Source organism: Hemitrygon akajei, chromosome 7 (genome assembly GCF_048418815.1).
Source record: "Hemitrygon akajei chromosome 7, sHemAka1.3, whole genome shotgun sequence".
Classification (NCBI taxonomy): domain Eukaryota; kingdom Metazoa; phylum Chordata; class Chondrichthyes; order Myliobatiformes; family Dasyatidae; genus Hemitrygon; species Hemitrygon akajei.
In genome coordinates this window covers 163,384,752-163,406,396 of record NC_133130.1, presented here as the reverse complement: position 1 = coordinate 163,406,396, position 21,645 = coordinate 163,384,752, and the positions used below count along the sequence as shown (strand labels likewise).

The following is a 21,645-nucleotide window of genomic DNA, read 5'->3' as shown; positions in this document are numbered from 1 at the left end:
TAGGGGTAATGCATATATTGTCCGCTGTATATCTAAAGTCTCTTGCGGTCACTGCAGTTCCACCGTCTTTTGGGGTGCCGCGGTGGTGCACTTCTGTTGGAGAGAGAGAGATAGAGATTGAATGGAACAGTTACCCGGCGGGTTTTTCCAACCTTTATGAGTTCGATCCGTCCGAGTCTTGTTGGGGAATGGCCGTTCACTTGTGGCCTCTCCTGTAGCTAAGCCGTTCTTCCGTGGTGAGGTCGCCAGTCCCAGGCAAGGAAAAGACGCACACGAACCCTCCCCACCGGCTGTCGCTATTAAACGCTGTCACAGGATTTCTAGCGTGTCTTCTGGTGCGTCTGGGGGGCCGTCTTTACAACCCCTCTTTTATCTGAACTCACGGGGTCTCAGATGTCAATCAGGTTGGGATGATGCAATCTCTCTCCGTCTCTCCACCCACATTGCCCTGAGGGTATACATGTAGTACAGTTCCCAATTCACAAAGGTGTCTTCACGAGACAATGACCACAGTCGCCAGCTTTTGCCTCGCCGTGAAACGAGGGACACCGCACGTATCTCTCTCTTCTCTTGGGTCATTGACCCCCCCCCCCCCCTTCACTAGGGCTCTTGCGATTCTCACAAAGGAGGGGGCTGGGGTCATAACAATTCTAACTATCCTGCTATTCCAACTCTGGCTAGCATGTGGCACCGGTAATAATCCTGAGATTACTACCTTTGAGGTCCTACTCTTTAATTTATCTCCTAGTTCCCTAAATTCAGCTTGTAGGACCTCATCCTGCTTTCTTTCTATATGGTTAGTACCTACATGCACCACAACAGCTGGCTGCTCACCCTCCCTTTTCAGAATGCCCTGCAGCCTCCCCAAGACATCTCTGATCCTTGCACCCAGGAGGCAACACACCATACGGGAGTCCTGTTTGTGGCCATAGAAGCTCCTCTCTATTCCCCTTACCATGGATTCTCCTACCACAACAGCTCTGCCACTCTTTTTCTTGCCCTCATGCGCAGCAGAGCCACCCATGGTGCCATGATCCTGGCTACTGCTGCCTTCACATGATGAGCCATCTCCCCCAACAGACTCCAAAGCGGTTTATCTGTTTTGGTGGGAGATGACTGCAGGAGACTCATGTACTACCTTCCTGCTACTACTCTTCCTGTTGGTCACCCGTTCCCTATCTTTACTTAGATCCTTAAATTGTGGTGTGACCAACTCACAAAATATGCTTTCCACAACATTCTCCGCATCGTGAATGCTCTAAAGTGAGTGTGTGCGCAGCTCCAGTGCTGCCATGTGGTCTATCAGGAGTTGCAGTTGGACATACTTACTGCAAACATAGTCTTCAGGGACACTGTCAGCCTTGCTGAGTTCCCACATGTCACAGGAGGAGCATGGCACGGGTCTGAGCTCACCTGCCATGACAGAGCAACAGATGTTAGGGGAAGAGGACCACGGGAGAAAGGAAAGAGACTGTTGGGGAAGTCGAAGACTGTTATCTGTGAGTCTCTGCGAATCAGTTCTTCGCCTTGACCCTTCTTCGCTGAAACCCCGTTTGAGCCAAACCCCTCTCACTCTGCTGCCCGCTGTATATGGCGGATGCCTTTTTAAACTCTTCCCGCTCTCTACTGGCTGACTTTGATAATAAATGAACCTTTGAGTTCAAACATCAGGAGGTTATGACACAACTTTATAAACCTCTGGCCACATCTGGAGTATTGCGTACAGTTCTGCTTGCTGTTCCTCTACAGGAAGGATTTTGAAGCTTTGTAGAAGGTGTGAAAGAGTTTTACCAGGATGCTGTTTGGTTTAGAGGGCATGTGTTATCATGAAAGGCTGGATAAACTTGGGTTGTTTTCTCTGGAGCATCGGAAGCTGAGGGGAGATCTGATCGAGGTTTACAAGATTATGAGAGGCATAGATAGAGTGGACAGAGACTATACCTGGATTTCTATACTGCTTCATGTAGCACCATGGTCCTGAAAAACTTTGTCTATTTTTTACTGTGTACTGTACCAGCAGTTATGGTCGAAATGACAATAAAAAGTGACTTGACTTGACTTGAAATGTCTAATACCAGAGGACAGGCATTGAAGGTGAGGGGGGTAGGTTCAAGGGGGATGTGAGGAGTATGTTTTTTACTCAGAGAGTCATGGATGTCTGAAATGCATTATCTGGTATATTGGTAGAGGCAAATGCATTAAAGTTTTTAAGAAACGTTTGGATAGGCACATGGATGTAAGGAAGATGGAGGGATATGAACATGGCAGGTAGGAGGGATTAGTGTTTGGGTGTTTTTGATTTGCTTTTTAGCTGTTTCAGCATAACGTTGTGGACCAGTTGGCCTGTTCCTGTGCTGTACTCTACTATGTTCAGACAGTGAAAGCAGAGAACAAAAAAAGAATATCATCTCAGCTCAAGGACCATTCCTGGATGAAGCTAGAGATATAAGGCTTCTAAGTCGCAATGGTAGATTGGTGGTGAGGTGAAGGTCCTAAATGATGAATGCTGCCGCCTTGAGGGACCTCCTCTTGAAGATATCCTTGAGGATGTGGCTGGTTATGGTCTTAATGGAGCTGGCCGAGTCTACCACCCTCTGCAGCCTCCTGCATTCCTCTGGATTGGAGGCTCCATACCAGGCTGTGATGCAACCAGTTAGAATGCTCTCCACCGTATATCTATAGAAATCTGCAAGTCTTTGGTAGCATACCAAATCTCCTCAAACTTCTAATAAAGTAGAGCTGCTGGGATGTCTTCTTTGTAATTACATCAAGGTGCTGGGTTCAGGATCCTGTACATCCCATGAGTTGTTGATAGTCAGGAATTTCAAGCTGCCACCTTTTCCACTGCTGACCCTTCAATGAAGACAGGTGCGTGTTCCCCTGACTTGCCCTTCTTGAAGTCCAAGAGGCAAGTAGTTTACAGAGCAATGTTTTGCACACAGTACGTCGAACACACTGCCAAGATAAGCAGATACAATGATGTTGTTTGAGGCACTGCATCATCTCATGAACAGACAGAGACTTTGAACCCGCAGATGAGATTGGTTTGCATTGACATTGTGGGCCAAAGAGCCTGCTCCTGCGCTGCACTGCTCTGTCTTCTCTGTCACATAATTGAACACAGTTTAGTGTACAGAGATTACATAAGGTCTATCCACTGTGATCAGCAAGGTTAAGTGATCTGATAGCATTGTCAATAATTATCCGACCTTTGGTGATTAATTAAGGGAAGTAAGCTCAGGTTAATGATACTGTAATTAAAGACCATGACATCACTAAGTGGGATTTAGAGCTTTTCTGTAAAAAGATGTTAGTCATAGAGTCGAAAAACACTATAGCACAGAAACAGGTCCTTCGGAATATCTAGTCTGCTGAACCATTAATCTGCCTGGTCCCATTGATCTGCACCAGACCATAGCCCTCCATACCCTTCCCCCACATGTACCTAACCAAATTTCAGTAAATGTTGAAATCTACCACATATCCACCACTTGCACTGGCAGCTCGTTCAGCACCCTCTGAGTGAAGAAGCTTTCCCTCGTGTTCCACTTAAACATTTCACCTTTCACCTTTAACTCATAACCTCTAGTTCTAGTCTCATCTAACCTCAGTGGAAAAAGTCTGCTTGCAATTACCCTATCTGCACCTCTCATAATCTATCAAATCTCCCCTCAGCCTTTTATGCTCTAGGGAACGAAGTCCTAACCTATTCAACCATTCCCTATAACTCAGGTCTTCAGGTCCCAACAGCATTCTTGTAGATTTTCTTTGTACTCTTTCAATCTAATTTATATCTTTCTTGTAGGTAGGTGACCAAAACTGCACACACTACTCCAAATTAGGCCTCGCCAACTGTTGTGATGGAAATGAGAAAGGTTCTTTGGGTCTCAAGGCAAGAGCTCTGGACACACAGTTTTAACAATAAGGAGTTTATTTACAAGGGGAGAAAAAGCTTGGGAACAATACAAGTGGCTACAGTATTTGTACAAACGCGCTTAGAATAGAGGAGTGTGGGAAAAGTCAGGACTGCAGTACAATACACGGGAAAACGGTGTGGTAACAGAGTACAGGTACACATACAAGCAGGGGAAAAGTAACTACAATACTTGCCCCCCCCCCCTTTGGCTATGGGCAAGCACGGCTCTTTGCTAAAGGTACAACAATAAACGCTCCCACAACCCTATTCAATGCACACCTTACCTGGAGTGAAGCAGGGTGGTCCCTCGAGAATGGCAAAAGAGAGCGAGCCAAGCACATATAGCACCCTTTATAGGTCAGGGGGCCAACGGCTTGGTGCTAGACAGGTTAATCCAATTAAGGTGGCCAATGGTTAGGTGTGCATTGATTAGTTGGGAGGGGCGAAATGTTGATTGGCAGGTGGTGTGACCTCTGACCAGGTGAGTGCAGTGCTGTCATGGGACAGGCACAGCTCTGGTTACAGCAACATATACAATTTCAACATAACATCCCAACTCCTGTGCTCAAAATATTGATTCATGAAGGCCGGTGCCAAAAGCTTTCTTTAAGATTGTATATACCTGAGATGCCACTTTCAAGGGATTATAGATCAGTATTCTCAGTTCCCTCTTTTCTACTGCATCCCTCAGTGCCCTACTGATCTCCGTGTAAGACCTACCTTGGATGGTCCTCCCAAAGTGCAACACCTCACACTTATCTGCATTAAATTTCATCTGCCATTTTTAATCCATTTTTCCAGCTGGTCCAGATCCTATTGTAAACGTTGATACCCTTCCTAACTGTCCACTACACCCTCAATCTTAGTGTCATTGCAAACTTACTGATCCAGCTAATCCAGCTCTTTGATGTAGATGACAAACAACAAAGGACTCAGCACAATCCCTGCGGCACTCCACTATTCACAGGCCTCCAGTCAGAGAGATATCCATCTACTACTACTCTCTGGCTTCTTCTGCAGAGCCAATGTCTGACTTACTATCTTATCTTGAATGCCAAGCCACTGAACCATCTTAACCAACCCCTCATGGAAGACCTTGTCAAAGGCCTTGCTGAAGTCCATTTAGACAACATCCACTGCTGTGCCTTCATCAACTTTATTGGTAACTTTCTTGAAAAATGCTAAGATTGATTAGGCATGATTTACCACACACGAAGCCATTTTGGCTATCCCTGCTCAGTCCCTGTCTATCCAAATACTTATCTACTGGTCCCTTAGAGTACTTTTCAATAACTTCCACTGTACTGATGTCTGGCTCACTGGCCTATAATTTCCTGACTTATTCTTAGAGCCTTTCTTAAACAACAAAACAAGATTAGCTATTCTCCAATCCTCTGGCACCTCACCTCTGCCTAAGATGCAAGATGCTTTAAATATCTTGGCTAGGCCCGTGCAATTTCTGCACTAGCCTCTCACATGGTCTGATGGAACACATTGTCAGGCTCTGGGGATTTATCCACCTAAATTGCATCAATAGAGCAAACATTTCTTCCTCTGTAATCTGTACAGGGTCAATGTTACATTGTCTCACATCTATCGACTCTGTCCATCTCCCGAGTAAATACAAATGCAAAAAAATCAATTTAAGATCTATCCCATCACTTTGAGTTGCACACATAGATTACCACCCTGATCTTCCGAAGACCAGTTTTAGAAGCATAGAAAACCTACAGCACAATACAGACCCTCGGCCCACAATGCTGTGCCGAACATGTACTTACTTTAGACATTTCCTAGGGTTACCCATAGCCCTCTATTTTTCTAAGTTCCATATACCTATCCAGGAGTCTCTTAAAAGACCCTATTGTATCTGCCACCATCACCGACAGCCCATTCCACACACTCACCACTCTCTGTGTAAAAAAAACTTATCTGACGTCTCCTCTGTACCTACTTCCAAGCACCTTAAAATTGTGCCCTCTCATGCTAGCCATTTCAGCCCTGGGAAAAAGCCTCTGACTATCCACATGATCAATGCCTCTCATCATCTTATACACCTCTATCAGGTCACTTCTTACCCTCCGTCACTCCAAGGAGAAAAGGCTGAGTCCATTCAACCTATTCTCAAAAGGCATGCTCCCCAATCCAGGTAACATCCTTGTAAACTCAAAGTACACTGCAGATGCTGTGGTCAAATCAACACATATAAACAAGCTGGAGGAACTCAGCAGGTCAGGCAGCATCCGTGGAAACGAGCAGTCAGCGTTTCGGGCTGAGACCCTTCATCAGACGAAGGGTCTCAGCCCGAAACGTTGACTGCTCGTTTCCACGGATGCTGCCCGACCTGCTGAGTTCCTCCAGCTTGTTTGTACGTGTTGATCCTTGTAAATCTCCTCTGCACCCTTTCTATAGTTTCCACATCCTTCCTGTAGTGAAGTGACCAGAACTGAGCACAGTACTCCAAGTGGGGTTTGACCAGGGGCCCATATAGCTGTAACATTACCTCTCGCCTTTTGAACTCAATCCCATGGTTGATGAAGGCCACTACACCATATGCCTTATTAACCACAGAGTCAACCTGCGCAGCAGTTTTGAGTGTCCTATGGACTCGGACCCCAAGGTCCCTCTGATCCTCCACACTGCCAAGAGTCTTACTATTAATACTGTATTCTGCCATCATATTTGACCTACCAAAATGAACCACCTCACACTTAACTGGGTTGAACTCCATCTGCCACTTCTCAGCCCAGTTTTGCATCCTATTTGATGTCCCGCTGTAAACTATGACAGCCCTCCACACTATCCACAACACCCCCAACCTTTGTGTCATCAGCAAATTTACTAACCCAGCCCTCCACTCCTCATCCAGGTCATTTATAAAAATCACGAAGAGAAAGGATCCCAGATCAGATCCCTCCATGCAGAATATGACCCGTCTATGACCACCCTCTGCCTTCTGTGAGCAAGCCAATTCTGGATCCACAAAGTAAGGTCTCCTTGGATCCCATGCCACCTTACTTTCTCAATAAGCCTTGCATGGGGTACCTTATCAAATGTCTTGCTGAAATCCATATGCACTACATCTACAGCTCTACCTTCATCAATATGTTTAGTCACATTTTCAAAAAATTCAATCAGGCTTGTAAGGCACAGCCTGCCTTTCACAAAACCATGCTGACTATTCCTAATCATATTATGCCTCTTCAAATGCTCATAAATCATGCCTCTCAGGATCTTCTCCATTAACTTACCAACCACTGAAGTAAGACTCACTGGTCTATAATTTCCTGGTCGATCTCTACTCCCTTTCTTGAATAATGGAACAACATCTGCAACCCTCCAATCCAACGGAACCTCTCCCCTCCCCATTGATGATGCAAAGATCATTGCCAGAGGCACAGCAATCTCTTCCCTCACCTCCCACAGTAGTTTGGGGTACATCTTGTCTGGTCCCAGTGAATTATCCAACTTAATGCTTTCCAAAAGTTCCAGCACATCCTCTTCCTTAATATCTACATGCTCAAACTTTTCAGTCTGCTGTAAGTCATCCCTACAATCGCTAAGGTCCTTTTCCATAGTGAATACTGAAGCTAAGTATTCATTAAGTACCTCCGCTATCCACTTTTCCACTGTCAGACTTGATTGATACTATTCTCTCACGTCTTATCCTCCTGCTCTTCACATACTTTTAGAATTCCTTGGGCTTTTCCTTAATCCTGTTTGTTAAGGCCTTCTTATGGCCCCTTCTGACTCACCCAAATTCATTCTTAAGCTCCTTCCTGCTAGCCTTATAATTTTTTAGATCTCTATCATTACTTTGTCTTTTGAACCTTTCGTCAGCTCTTTTCTTCTTGACTAGATTTACAACAGCCTTTGTACACTACGGTTCCTGTACCCTAACATCCTTTCCCTCTCTCATTGGAATGTACCTATGCAGAACGCCACGCAAATATCCCCTGAACATTTGCCACATTTCTTCTGTACATTTCCCTGAGAATATCTGTTCCCAATTCATGCTTCTAAGTTCCTGCATGATAGCTTCATATTTCCTCCTACTCCAATTAAATGCTTTCCTAACTTGTCTGTTCCTATCCCTCTCCAATGCTATGGTAAAGGAGAATTCTGAACACTATCTCCAAAATGCTCTCCCACTGAGAGACCTGACACATGACCAGGTTCATTTCCCAATACCAGATCAAGTACAGCCTTTCCTCTTGTAGGCTTATCGACATATTGTGTCAGGAAACCTTCCTGAACACAACTAACAAATTCCACCCCATCTAAACCTCTCACTGTAGGGAAACGCCAATTAATATTGGGGAAATTAAAATCTCCCATCACGACAGCCCTGTTATCCTGACAACCCAGCAATTTTGTCCCTTGCTGTCTTTTTGCTCTTAAAATATCTGTCGAAGCCCTTAGGATTTTCCTTTACCTTGTCTGCTAGAGCAATCTCATGTCTTCTTTTAGTCCTCATGATTTCCTCCTTAAGTGTTTTCTTGTTTTTCTTATACTCAAGTACCTCATTTGTTACTGCTTGCCTGTAGCTTCTATGCACCTTCTTTTTCTTAACCAGGGCCTCAATATCTCTCGAAAACCAAGGTTCTATAAACTTGTTATCGATGCCTTTTATTCTGGCAGTATCACAGAAACTGCATACTCTCAAAAATTCACATTTGAAGGCCACCCCGCTACTAAGTTCACCTCTGCCAGAAAACCTGTCCCAATCCAAACTTGCCAGATCCTTTCTGGTATCAGCAAAATTGTCCATTCTCCAGTTTAGAACCGTAACCCAAGGACCAGACCTATCCTTTTCCAGGAATGAGCTTCCTGTAGATGTGGAATGAGCTTCCTGTAGAAGTAGTAGAGGCCAGTTCAGTTGTGTCATTTAAGGTAAAATTGGATAGGTATATGGACAAGAAAGGAGTGGAGGGTTATGGGCTGAGTGCGGGTAGGTGGGACTAGGTGAGATTAAGAGTTCGGCACGGACTAGGAGGGCCGGAATGGCCTGTTTCCGTGCTGTGATTGTTATATGGTTATATGGTTATATATAATTACCTTGAAACTAATGGCATTATGATCACTATATGCAGTGTGTTCCCCTACACAAACTTCTGTCATTTGCTCTGTCTCATTCCCTAATGGGAGATCTAGTATAGCTCTCTCTCTAGTTGTGACTTCTATTTACTGATTAAGGAAACTTACCTGAATACACTTAACAAACTCTTTCCCATACAGTCCTTTTACAGTTTGGGAGTCACAGCCAATGTATGGAAAGTTAAAATCACCTACTATAACAACCTTATGTTTCTTGCAAGTCTGTAATCGCTCTACAAATTTGCTCCTTTAAATCCTGCGGACTTTGGGGTGGTCTATAATATAATCCCATTCGTGTGGTCATCCCTTTCTTATTCTTCAGTTCTACCCACAAAGCCTCACTAGACGAGCTCTCTAGTCTGTCCTGACAGAGTATTACCGTGACATTTTCCCTGACTGATAATGCCACCTTTTACTCTTTAATTCCTCTTGTCGCATCTAGAACAATGAACCCCGGAATACTGAGCTGCAGGTCCTGCCCCTCCTACATCCAAGTCTCACCAATGGCTACGATGTCATAATCCCAGGCCCTAAGCTCATCTGCCTTTTCTACATTATTCCTTGCATTGGAATATACACAAGTCAGAACATTAATCCCACTATGCTCAACCTTTTGATTCCTGACTTTGTATGTAGGTATAACAGCATCTTTCTCCACAACTACTGCACTATATGTTCTGGCAATCTGGTTCCCACTCCCATGCAACTCTAGTTTAACCTTCCCTCCCCCCACCCGTGCAGCACTAGCCAACCTTCCGACTAGGATATTAGTCTCCCTCCAGTTCAGGTGCAAACAGTCCCTTCTCTACAGGTACCACTTTCCATGGAAGAGAGCCCAATGGTCCAAATTTATGAAGCTCATCCCCCCCAGCACCAGTTCCTTAGCAACTGTTAGGATATGGAGTATAGCATTTAAACCTGCACAGAGATTTAAGAGATAGTTAGAATGCATATTTCTGGATGAACTATGTATGGCATCAGTAAAGGGAATGTGACTAATGGATAGTGAGATGGGTGTCAAACCTGGAGGCATAAAAAGGTGCCCAAACTGGTTTTCCTGTAAATAGTAAACAAAATATGAAAATTATCTGGTGTAACTTTTGTGTGGATCAAGCAGCTGCTCCTGATCTGAAATATCATGGTGATGGATGATGAGTACAACCTTCCCTCAGCAGAGATGTGAAGTTAGGGACACTTCAATATGAAATGATTATATTTCACATTACTTACTTTTTTGTATAAATAAAGTTCTGGAAAAACAAGTGAATAATGAATCAAAAATATAAAACCACATAGCTGCAAAGTAATGGATCTTCGGTGGCATGGTTCAATCCCACAAAGGATGCTGGGGATTGCATGCAGCTCTACTGTAGACTGATGGTTAAAAATATGTATTTCGTTCTGACACTTGACAGCAGAGGTTTGGCAGATGGTGTTGAGAACTCCAGCAGGAAGATTGCATTGGTAACAGGACTTGATGGAAATGTATGCAGTGTTGATAAGGGAGGATGTGGAGAGCTGTTTCCTCTTGCGGGAGAGTCTGGATTGAGGGTCATCCATTTAAGACAGAGATGAAGCATAATTTTTCTTAGAGTTGTGATTTGAGAACTCTTCCTTGAAGGGTGGTTGAAACTGGGTTTTTAAAACATTTTTAAGGCAGAAATAGGACAGGTAAGTACAGTATTTACTTTGCAAGGGATATGGAAAGTCACCAATCAACAGGAATAGGGAGTTAACCATCAGGCTTTTAAACAAAAAGAGATAGCTACACTCATTTAAGGACTCTGTTGTATTGTTATTTCATGCTCATTATTTGTTGCTATTTATTTATATCTGCATTTGCAGAGTTTGTTTACAGCTTATATTTCCTGATGTTTACTGTTTACAGTTACTGTTCTATAGATTTGCTAAGTATGCCCACATAAAAAAAGAACCTTAGGGTTGTATCTGGTGACATGTACTGTATGTACTGTATAATAAATTAAACTTTGAACTTTAATAAGTTATCAGTGAGTCCTTAAATGAGTATAGCTATATCCTTTCATTCAAAAGCCTAATGGTTAACTCTCTAATCCTGTTAATTAGTTCTTAGAAACAGTAGAATATCTTGCTGAAATTAACTGTCACTTTCCATGTCACAAAGGATCCAGCCACGCACACTTCTCTCTTCAGATACAGCAGTATTTCTGACAGCTAAAACACCTTTCGTGTTGCTCCGCCCACTCATGCGCAATGGCTTAACGACATTATGGCCTGCTTGGACCTCGAAAAAATTCATTATTCAGTTCTCAATTCGGATTTAAAGTTCCATAAGATCTGGGGGCCTTTTATCGAGTACTTTCATAACCTTCCTCTTGACTAGGGTTTTTTTTTCTTTTCAGTCCCTTGCTTTCAGCTCCCTTTTTTTTCTGGTAGTAGGCATTATTATCCTCTGTTGCTAAGTGTATTTACAGTCTGGGAGTTTGACTGTCCGGACTTATACTCTCTATATTGTGTGGTGGTTGGTCTGGAATTGTTTTTTTTTCTTGTGTTGTGGGGTTTGGGGAGGACACTAAGCTCACTTGTCTTTAATTTAGGTGCTTTTTTGTTAAATTCTCTTCCTGTGTAGCATATTGTTATTGTATGCTTAACCTTGCTCTGTATTAATGCTCCTCATTGGGATTTGGGGTTTTTAATTTTGTAAAATGTTTTGAAAAACTAATAAAAAAAATTAAAAAAATAAAAAAATAAAACACCTTTCGGTTTGGCCTCACTGGTCATTGTTCTTTTCCTTTGGTGATTTTCCAGGTTAACCTTGTCCTGGAAGATGGCAGGTCCCTGGGCTTGATGGTGCGAGGTGGTGCAGAGTACGCCCTGGGAATTTATATCACCGGTGTGGACCAGGGATCTGTAGCAGAAGCCACTGGCTTGAAGGTATTTTACATTGCATACCAAATTTTCTAGAGAGGAAGAGCCCATATATAGCAAGCTGTATTGATCCCAATGACTCACCCAATCAAGGGTGTTGAGCTTTTGTCCCATCACAGAATATCTTTAGGAGTTTGGTTTCATGCCATGATATTAGACTATAGACAATAGGTGCAGAAGTAGACCATTCAGCCCCTCAAGCCTGCACTGCCATTTTGAGATCATGGCTGATCAACTACTATCAATACCCGGTTCCTGCCTTGACCCCATATCCCTTGATTCCCCTATCCATAAGATACCTATCTAGCTCCTTCTTGAAAGCATCCAGAGAATTGGCCTCCACTACCTTCTGAGGCAGTGCATTCCAGACCCCCACAACTCTCTGGGAGAAGAAGTTCTTCCTTAACTCTGTCCTAAATGACCTACCCCTTATTCTCAAACCATGCCCTCTGGTACTGGACTCTCCCAGCATCTGGAACATATTTCCTGCCTCTATCTTGTCCAATCCCTTAATAATCTTATATGTTTCAATCAGATCCCCTCTCAATCTCCTTAATTCCAGCATGTACAAGCCCAGTCTATCTAACCTCTCCGCGTAAGACAGTCCAGACATCCCAGGAATTAACCTCGTGAATCTAAGCTGCACTTCCTCTACAGCCAGGATGTCCTTCCTTAACCCTGGAGACCAAAACTGTACACAATACTCCAGGTGTGGTCTCACCAGGGCTCTGTACAAATGCAAGACGATTTCCTTGCTCTTGTACTCAATTCCCTTTGTAATAAAGGCCAACATTCCATTAGCCTTCTTCACTGCCTGCTGCACTTGCTCATTCACCTTCAGTGACTGATGAACAAGGGCTCCTAGATCCCTTTGTATTTCTCCCTTACCTAACTCTACACCATTCAGATAATAATCTGCCTTCCTGTTCTTACTCCCAAAGTGGATAACCTCACACTTATTGTAAGGTCATTACTGGAGTTTCCCACATTGGTATTCATCTAGTCACTTTGAAGCACACAAGTGGCTGTATTTCTTTTCTACTGCACATCGAAAAGAGAAGTCAGTGATCAATGCTCTCCTTGGCACATTACACCACTCCATGCACCTGAGTTTACAAAAGTAATATCTCATTCAGAACTAAGCACCTCCCACAGTTCAGCATTAACATAAGAGATTCTACAAATGCTACAAGGCTGAAACCCTTCACCAGGACGGAGTTCAGCATTCTGTCCATCTACAGTGATCTACCAGTTCAGACCAGGCATGTGATGGCCAGAGGGGCCCAGCCATCTCAAAGTAAACAAGACAGGCAATAAAGGATCTCTGCTGCTCAGTGAGGAATGTGACTTTAGTTCAGTGTTGGCACATGCATCATATCTCTGGCAACCCAGTCAGGTGGGAAGTCCATTTAGTCAACAGTGTTTCTCCTTATAGAAACTATGGTCTCTTTTATTAAATAAGGAAATGGGGTTAATCGTGTCTGAGTAAATATACCCCATAGTAATTGCCTGGATGTACTTTGACAGTGGGACATTTGGGAATTTAACGTTTAAGAAGATTAGCTTTATTTGACAAATGTACATTGAAACATACAGTGAAATGCATCATTTGCGCCAACAACTGATAGTCTAAGTATCAGCCTACAAGTGTTGCTATGCTTCCGGTGCCAACATAGCATGCCCACAACATACTAACCCTAACTCATACATCTTTGGAATTTGGAAGGAAACCAGAGCACACAGAGGAAGCTCATGGGGTCACAGGAAGAACAATACAATCTCCTCACAGACAGTGGCAAAAATTGAACCCAATCTTACAGTTTTTGCTGTAAAATGTTACACTAACCTCTCTGCTACCGTGCTGCCCAATTTGTCTATACACAGACTAGTTGGGATGTCCACCTGTAGGTGAACTTCCCCACTGGCAACCATAGAACATTACAGCACAGAAACAGGCCCTTCGGCCCTTTTTGGCTGTGCCAAGCCATTTTTCTGCCTAATCCCACTGACCTGCACCTGGACCATATCCCTCCATACACTTCTCCTCCATGTACCTGTCCAAGTTTTTCTTAAATGTTAAAAGTGAGCTTGCATTTACCACTTCATCTGGCAGTTCATTCCACACTCCCACCACTCTCTGTGTGAAGAAGCCCCCCCTAATGTTCCCTTTAAACTTTTCCCCCTTCACCCTCAACTCATGTCCTCTGTTTCTTTTTTCTCCCCTAGCCTCAGTGGAAAAAGCCTGCTTGTATTCACTCTATCTATACCCATCATAATTTTATATACCTCTATCAAATCTCCCCTCATTCTTCTATGCTCCAGGGAATAAAGTCCTAACCTATTCAACCTTTCTCTGTAACTCAGTTTCTCATGTCCCGGCAACATCCTTGTAAACCTTCTCTGCACTCTTTCAACCTTATTAATATCCTACTGTAATTCGGTGACCAAAACTGCACACAATACTCTAAATTCAGCCTCACCAATGCCTTATACAACCTCACCATAACATTCCATAAAAAGTACTGTGCAAACTTTTTTTTTAGTGTGTGTGTGTGCGCCCTTAACTCCTGGTGAAGTCGTCGGGGCGCCGTAATGACAAGCTTTTTGCACCAATCTTTTTGGTGATTGCTCATCATACAGCGTGTCTTGGGCATCTGAAACCTGGCAGAGCCCATCCCTCTCCATATGTTTTGGAGCCGGCTGGATTCAAACTCGGGAGCCTTCGCTTCAAAGTCCAGTGCTGATGCCACTCCGCCACCAGCCGGCCAAAAGCTACTGAGAGTATGAGACACCCCCCCCCACCCCCCTTCATCACAATCATCACATTGTTGTTTTGATCTCCTAAACAAAATCAGGGATCACCAAAGGCTTCTGGTGGAAAGAGTCATTCAGGATCCAGCTGCCTTGCTGCAATTTACTGTGTTGGGTAAATACTCACTTCCAGTGTTCAACGCTGTTGAGCCTCCTGAGCTGTCCACCCCACTTTTCCATTTATGGGATCTATTGGCCTATCACCAGTAAGTTTCTCTTCCTGCTGCAGATGGCACAACATGAAGTGAAACCTCATCATTATTCTGTGACATACAGTACAAACCTAATGCTGGAAGGACTCAGCAAGTTAGGCAGTATCTGTGGAAAGAGAAATCAAGTTAATGTTTTAGGCTAAAGACCCTTTGATTTTCACTCATCTACTGTTGTGTGAGTGATTTTGTGTGGAATTGGACAGATCCGGAGGCTGGAACCCTACAAAGCTACAGATAAAAATCATTCAAAGCACAGTTCTTTAAAAAGCATGTACTGTACAAGCATGAGGGAAGTCATCTTCACTTAAACTTGATTGACTTGAGAGTAAAGCCATTATCCTATTCCTATCTTAAACTAATCAGCCTCTCTACACTTAAAGACTAAAGAGGTAGTCTTTATATTATTTATAGATCAGTATGGGTGATTTGCTAACACTTTCTTTGGGAAACACTTGAAATATGGCTTTCTTAGTGACCAGTGAGGGAGCATCAGCACTGTGGCAACAGGTTCTTTCAACAAAGCATTAAATTCTGATTTCACAGTTTTCAGCAGATGAGTCTACATGCATCAATGAAACCATAATAAATCAAAATGCATACTAGACGTTTACAGAGGTTTTGATTGTTGCCCCCCTCCCTCACCTCCTACCTTCCCCATCACCTGCAACTTGTACTCCTTCCCTTCCCCTTCTTATTCTGGCTTCTGCACCCTTCCTTTCTAGTCCTCATTTTGGCCCAAAATGTCAACAGTTTACTCCCCTCCATTATTTCTGCCTGATCTGCTGAATTCCTCCAGCATTTCATGTGTGTTAGAACATAGAAATCTACAGCACATTATAGGCACTTCGGCCACAATGTTGCGCCAAACATGTGTCCAGGCCCTGATCTTCACAGATTAATGTCAGCGTGGATACAGTGGACAGATGGAACTTTGCAACTCTGACCCAACCACCAGAAGTTGGATATGAAATTCCACTTGGAATCTGTGCTAAATGAATCTGGTATCTTCACACTGTGCACTTAGAAGATCAGGAAAAGGTGGGTAAAATGGTGTTGGAAGTGAGGATAGAAGAGTTCGGCTGTGTCAGGAGCTGAACTGTATCACAAACTGGAATCTCCATGGCTGTGTAATAGCAGCTGTGACCCAGCATCTCAATCGCTCAATAATTTATCTTTAGGCTTGTTCAAAGGGCTTCCAGTTCCTGATGTTAAGTGATGTTATGTCTGTTCAGATTCCATTAGTACATTTGGAAATCCTCTTCCATAAAGGTTTCAGCAGTTTATTACATTTTCCAGAATGATTATGTGCAATATGTGATTGAGGTTTTTCTGACACAAACATGACCATGTCACTGTTGCAGACAGAGCAAAGTACATCTTATCTAAACTCGTTACAAGTACTTAGTCTTCAAAGTCCTGGAACTAATCTGTTCATGGTGTGTAGCATACATAAAAACAAATGCAACGCTGTTGTTAGTTGGAAGGTCCCAACATCGTGCAATTGGAATCAGAGGCATCCAGTCCTGGTTTTATTCAACATTAGCCGCCCCAGTCCCTCACTGGATACTGGGTCTAAACCCAAATACCCAACCACTGCTACTCCTGATCAGCATCCATCAATGTCATCCAAAGTCCAATTCTTCTCACCCCTGCTATCCCGATTCCCCCTCCCACCATAATCCATAGCCCACTGAGTGTCTCTGCTGTGCACCAAGTTGGTTAAAACACGGTCTTTGTTCACATGAAGTCTGCAGTTACAGTTGTTTTGCACATCACAATTCAGACCTTGTGTGCTTGATCTAAATATTGGCTTGTTTTGTGATATCTGTCAATCTGCCCTGTTCTTGGTGGTTATATCAATAGCAGCTACCTTAAGTGTGCTCAGAGTGGGTCTTGGAGGCATGTCAGACTAAGTTCCTGTCAACCTGCAGTGACCATGCAGGGATAAAAGGTCCATGAGGGATGGGAGCTGCAGACACACAGCACAAAATCTTATTCGACAGAATGCTGAACAACTTCAGCAGCCCCATTCCTAAATTTTCCCTTTAGCAATTAGATCAGAACACTGATATTCCCCACCAGTGGTTCTGTTATGTGATTAACTTCAGCAATCGGGAGGTCATATCAGTCTAAGTCATCATGAGACTTTTCTTCATCAGGTTGGAGATCAGATCATAGAGGTGAATGGAAGGAGTTTTCTCAATATTCCCCATGATGAAGCTGTGAAAATCCTCAAGTCATCTCACCACCTCATGTTGACGGTAAAGGATGTTGGGAGGTTGCCCCATGCCCGTACTGTGGTGGACGAGACCAACTGGATCAGTGGCCCAGAAATGAATAAGACTGCTGGAAAAGGGTAGGCTAGAGCTTCCTTTCATTATGTTCATTCATATATATTTGGTGGCCTTATGTACCTAGTGAAGTGTTTGTATAGTAAACATATACAAACAGTAACACACACAAAATGCTGGTAGAACACAGCAGGCCAGGCAGCATCGATAGGGAGAAGCGCTGTCGACGTTTCAGGCCGAGACTCTTCATCAGGACGAAGGTCCAAAACGTCGACAGCGCTTCTCCCTATCGATGCTACCTGGCCTGCTGTGTTCTACCAGCATTTTGTGTGTTGTTGTTTGAATTTCCAGCATCTGCAGATTTCCTCGTGTTTGATATACAAACAGTATATGTTTGTGGTCTTTTGCTGCTGTAGCATATCCACTTCAAGGTTTAACATATTGTATATTTAGAGATGCTCTTCTACACACCATTGCTGCAATGCATGGTTATTTGAGCTACTGAGGCCTTTCTACCAGCTTGAACCAATTTGGGCATTCTCCTCTGACCTCTCTCATTAACAAAGGATTTTTGCCCGCAGAACTGCTGCTCACTGGATGTTTGTTTTGTTTCTCGCACCATTCTCTGTAAACTCTAGAGACTGTTGTGTGTGAAAATACCAGGTGATCAGCAGTTTTGAGATATGCAAACCATCCTATCTGGCACCAACGATCATTATACGGTCAAAGTCACTTAGATCACATTTCTTCCCCATTCTGATATTTGACATGAAGAACAACTGAACCCCTTGACATGTCTACTTGCTTTTATGCATCGAGTTGCTGCCACATGATTGACTAATTTGATATTTGCATTAACGAGCAGGTGTAACTTATAAAGTGGCCACTTAGTGTAATTAGAGTCATAGAAAAGTACAGCACAGAAACAGGCCCTTTGGCCCATCATTTAAACTACCCACACCCATCGACCTGCACCAGGACCATAGCCCTCAATACCCCTACCATCCATGTACCTATCTAAACCTTTCTAAAACATTGAACCATTTGTGCTGGCAGCACATTCCACACTTCCATGACTCTCTCAGTGAAGAGTTCCCCTCATGTTCCCCTTACCAACATTTCACCTTTCACCCTTAACCTATGACCTCGGGCTGTAGTCCCACCCAATTTCAGTGGAAAAGGCCTACTTGCATTTCCCTATCTTTATCCCTCATAATTTTGTATACCTCTATCAAGTCGCCCCTCAATCTTCTACATTCCAAGGAATAAAGTCCTAACCTATTCAACTTTTCCCTTTAACTCAGGTGCTCCAGTTCCTGGAACATCCTTCTAAATTTTGTCTGTACTCATTCAACCTTATTTACATCTTTCCTGTAGGTAGGTAACCAAAACCGCACACAATACTCCAAATCAAGTCTCACCAATGTCTTATACCACTTCAACATAACATCCTATCTCCTGCATTCAATACTTTGAGTTATGAAGGCTAATGTGCCAAAAGCCTTCTTAATGACCTTATCTACATGTGATGCCACTTTCATTTACTTTATGGGCTGTTGTAAGTAATTGATCTTTGAGTGCTGAAGCTGGAGGAATGCTAGTTCGCTAGAAAGCTATGGTTTCCAGTTCGTGTTTGTTGATGACTCTTGATGGTTGCATCCATCATCCTGTGTGAGGGAGATGCTTCACTGCATATAGCATACTGAGTATGTGTTCAGTGAGTTCTGACCCTACAGTCAGTGGTTGCAGAGTGGCTGGGCTGCTCTGTATTGTCTCCAGATTTTTTTCTGGATCAGAGGGCCTCCCCTAATGTTGCAGCATATAAATTCTAGTCTCACAGACTTTAACAATCATTTCTAAAGACAGGCAGCATGCGAGAAAAGAATGAACATTTCAGGTTGAAGATTCTGTGGGTTTTTATTTTGTAGGAATCCTTGTAAATATTTGAGTTGTTAACTGTCTGATTACTAATGTTCATTGAAATGAAAAGATAATGTGCCAATAATTAAAAAAAGCAACTGGATTTCAGCTTTAAACTAAATTAAAAAGCTTGTAAATAAAACTTGGTGTTGATTGCTTTGGTCAAGAAGTTAATGAAAAGCATCAGTGTTGAGGAACCACAAGATGATTTCAAGCCGACAAAGCTCTTGGCAACATTGAGCCAAAGCCCAATCATGTCTAATATTGTCCCTTTGATGTTGTTAATCATTTCAACTGAGGCATCCAGCTGGAAACTAAACTCCACTATGGTCGGTCACAAGCCTGGCTGCGAAAAGAGGAGGGTTGGACATGGAGCTAGCAACCTCAACCTGTAAAAACACAGAACTAGAGAAACACCAACATAAGTTCCAAAGACCTCATCCCTGGAAGCAGGGAGAACTTTCATCTAGTAGGTGTATGAAGTCAATGCACCAGTACATGCAATGGGCTTAAGAGAATAAAAATCGAACTGGAACTCAATTTCTCATTCAGTTGAGAGAAGGGATTTAAGAAGGGAAGAATTTTCTTGCTGTAACTTGTCCCAAAATCAACAATTGAAGTGGGCAGATATCTTTTTCACTTAGTTTTTATTTTATTGAATAATTTTACACACCTATTTTTGTTTTTCATCCTTCATTTTGTCTTTGTGACATTTCTTTCCAAAAAATTTTTTAAACAATTTACCGAGGGCAGCAACTCGAACACAGCAGCCCCTCTGAGGGCAGCAACTTGAACCAAGTGGCTCCCTGAGGGCAGCAACTTGAACACAGCAGCCCCTGCTCTACTGAGGGCAGCAACACAAATCCAGCAGCCCCTCTGAGGGCAGCAACTCGAACCGAGTGGCTCCCTGAGGGCAGCAACTTGAACCAAGTGGCTCCCTGAGGGCAGCAACTTGAACACAGCAGCCCCTGCTCTACTGAGGGCAGCAACACAAATCCAGCAGCCCCTCTGAGGGCAGCAACTCGAACCGAGTGGCTCCCTGAGGGCAGCAACTTGAACCAAGTGGCTCCCTGAGGGCAGCAACTTGAACACAGCAGCCCCTGCTCTACTGAGGGCAGCAACACAAATCCAGCAGCCCCTCTGAGGGCAGCAACTCGAACCCAGCAGCTCCAGCTCCTCTGAGGGCCGCAACTCAAACCCAGCAGCTCCCTGAGGGCAGCAACTCGAACCCAGGAGCCCCTCCAAGGGCAGCGACTCAAACCCAGCAGCCCCTCCGAGGACAGCGACAAACCCAGCAGCCCCTTCAAGGGCAGTGACTCAAACCGAGCAGCCCCTCCAAGGACGGCAACTCAAACCCAGCAGCCCCTCCAAGACCAGCGATTTAAACTCAGTGTCTCCTCTGAGACCAGTGATTCAAACCCAGCAGCCCTTCCGAGAGCAGGACTCAAACCCAGTGGCCCCTCTGAGACCAGCGGCTCAAACCCACTGGCCCCTCTGAGACCAGCGGCTCAAACCAGCTGAAGATGTATAAAAACTGAAATGATGTTGCCCAAGGAATCATTGTTCTCTGGTGCCTTCTTGACCAGAAAAGATGAGGGTTTCTGTGATGTCATCTATTTGCAGGTAATTGCAGCATGTTTCATTCCTACTCTCTCCTCTCCCATCTGTCTGTCACCCTTCTCATTTGCATCCACCTATCACTCCTTACCCTCACCTTGTATCATCACTCTGTCTTTCTAGTCCAGATGAATGGTCTTGACCTGAAATGTTGACTGTCCATTTCCCTCCATAAATGCTGTTTGATCCACTGAATTCCTCCAGCAACTATCTCTTTGCCCATTCCAGTTATAGCTCAAGTAAACCAGCTCTGAACTGCCAATACATTAGTATCTTTTCCTAATAAGGGAACTTCAGAAGGATGCACGATCACCATTCATGTAACATTAATGTAATCTGACTGACCAACACTTACATTACCAGAGAGGTCGCCATTCACTGGTTGGTCACTGTGAACTCGAGGCCTCACTAATCATTAATATATAAAAAAGTACAGTGCAAAGGGTTTTCAGCTCATCGTGTGTGGACAAACCAGGACTGCAATTTAGCTGATCCCATCTGCAATTTTCCATTTTCCGGAATCCAGTGATTCTTGAAAGATCATTACTAATGCCTCCACAATCTCTTCACCCACCTGGTTCAGAACTTCCAGGTATACACCATCTGGTCCAGGTGACTTAATCCCCTTCAGACCTTTCCGTTTCCCAAGAACCTTCTCTCTACACTCTCTTTTAATCATTTTTCAGTGCTGGTAAACTCAATTTTGTAATTAGAAACCAGCTACAAAAGTTGATCTTTTGTAAACAGCTCAAGAAGCTCCTCAGAACTCTTCAAGAAATGCCATATTTAAAAAGTTTTCCTAAAGTACTGACAAAGTACAGGGGTCAGCACAAACATATGAATGGGTTGCTTAATACAAAGCAACACCAACTGA

At 43.6% G+C, this 21,645-nt stretch overlaps 1 protein-coding gene across 5 annotated transcripts in view; it reads left to right on the top strand.

The window, feature by feature from the left end:
• whrna (whirlin a) overlaps window positions 1-21,645 on the top strand; it is a 180,385-nt gene that overhangs the window by 95,535 nt on the left and 63,205 nt on the right. For all 5 annotated transcript variants that reach the window (XM_073052449.1, XM_073052450.1, XM_073052448.1 and 2 more), the window contains 2 exons: window positions 11,801-11,926; window positions 17,103-17,299. In XM_073052449.1, the coding sequence (XP_072908550.1) occupies window positions 11,801-11,926; window positions 17,103-17,299 (323 nt within the window). The remainder of the gene's footprint in view (window positions 1-11,800; window positions 11,927-17,102; window positions 17,300-21,645) is intronic.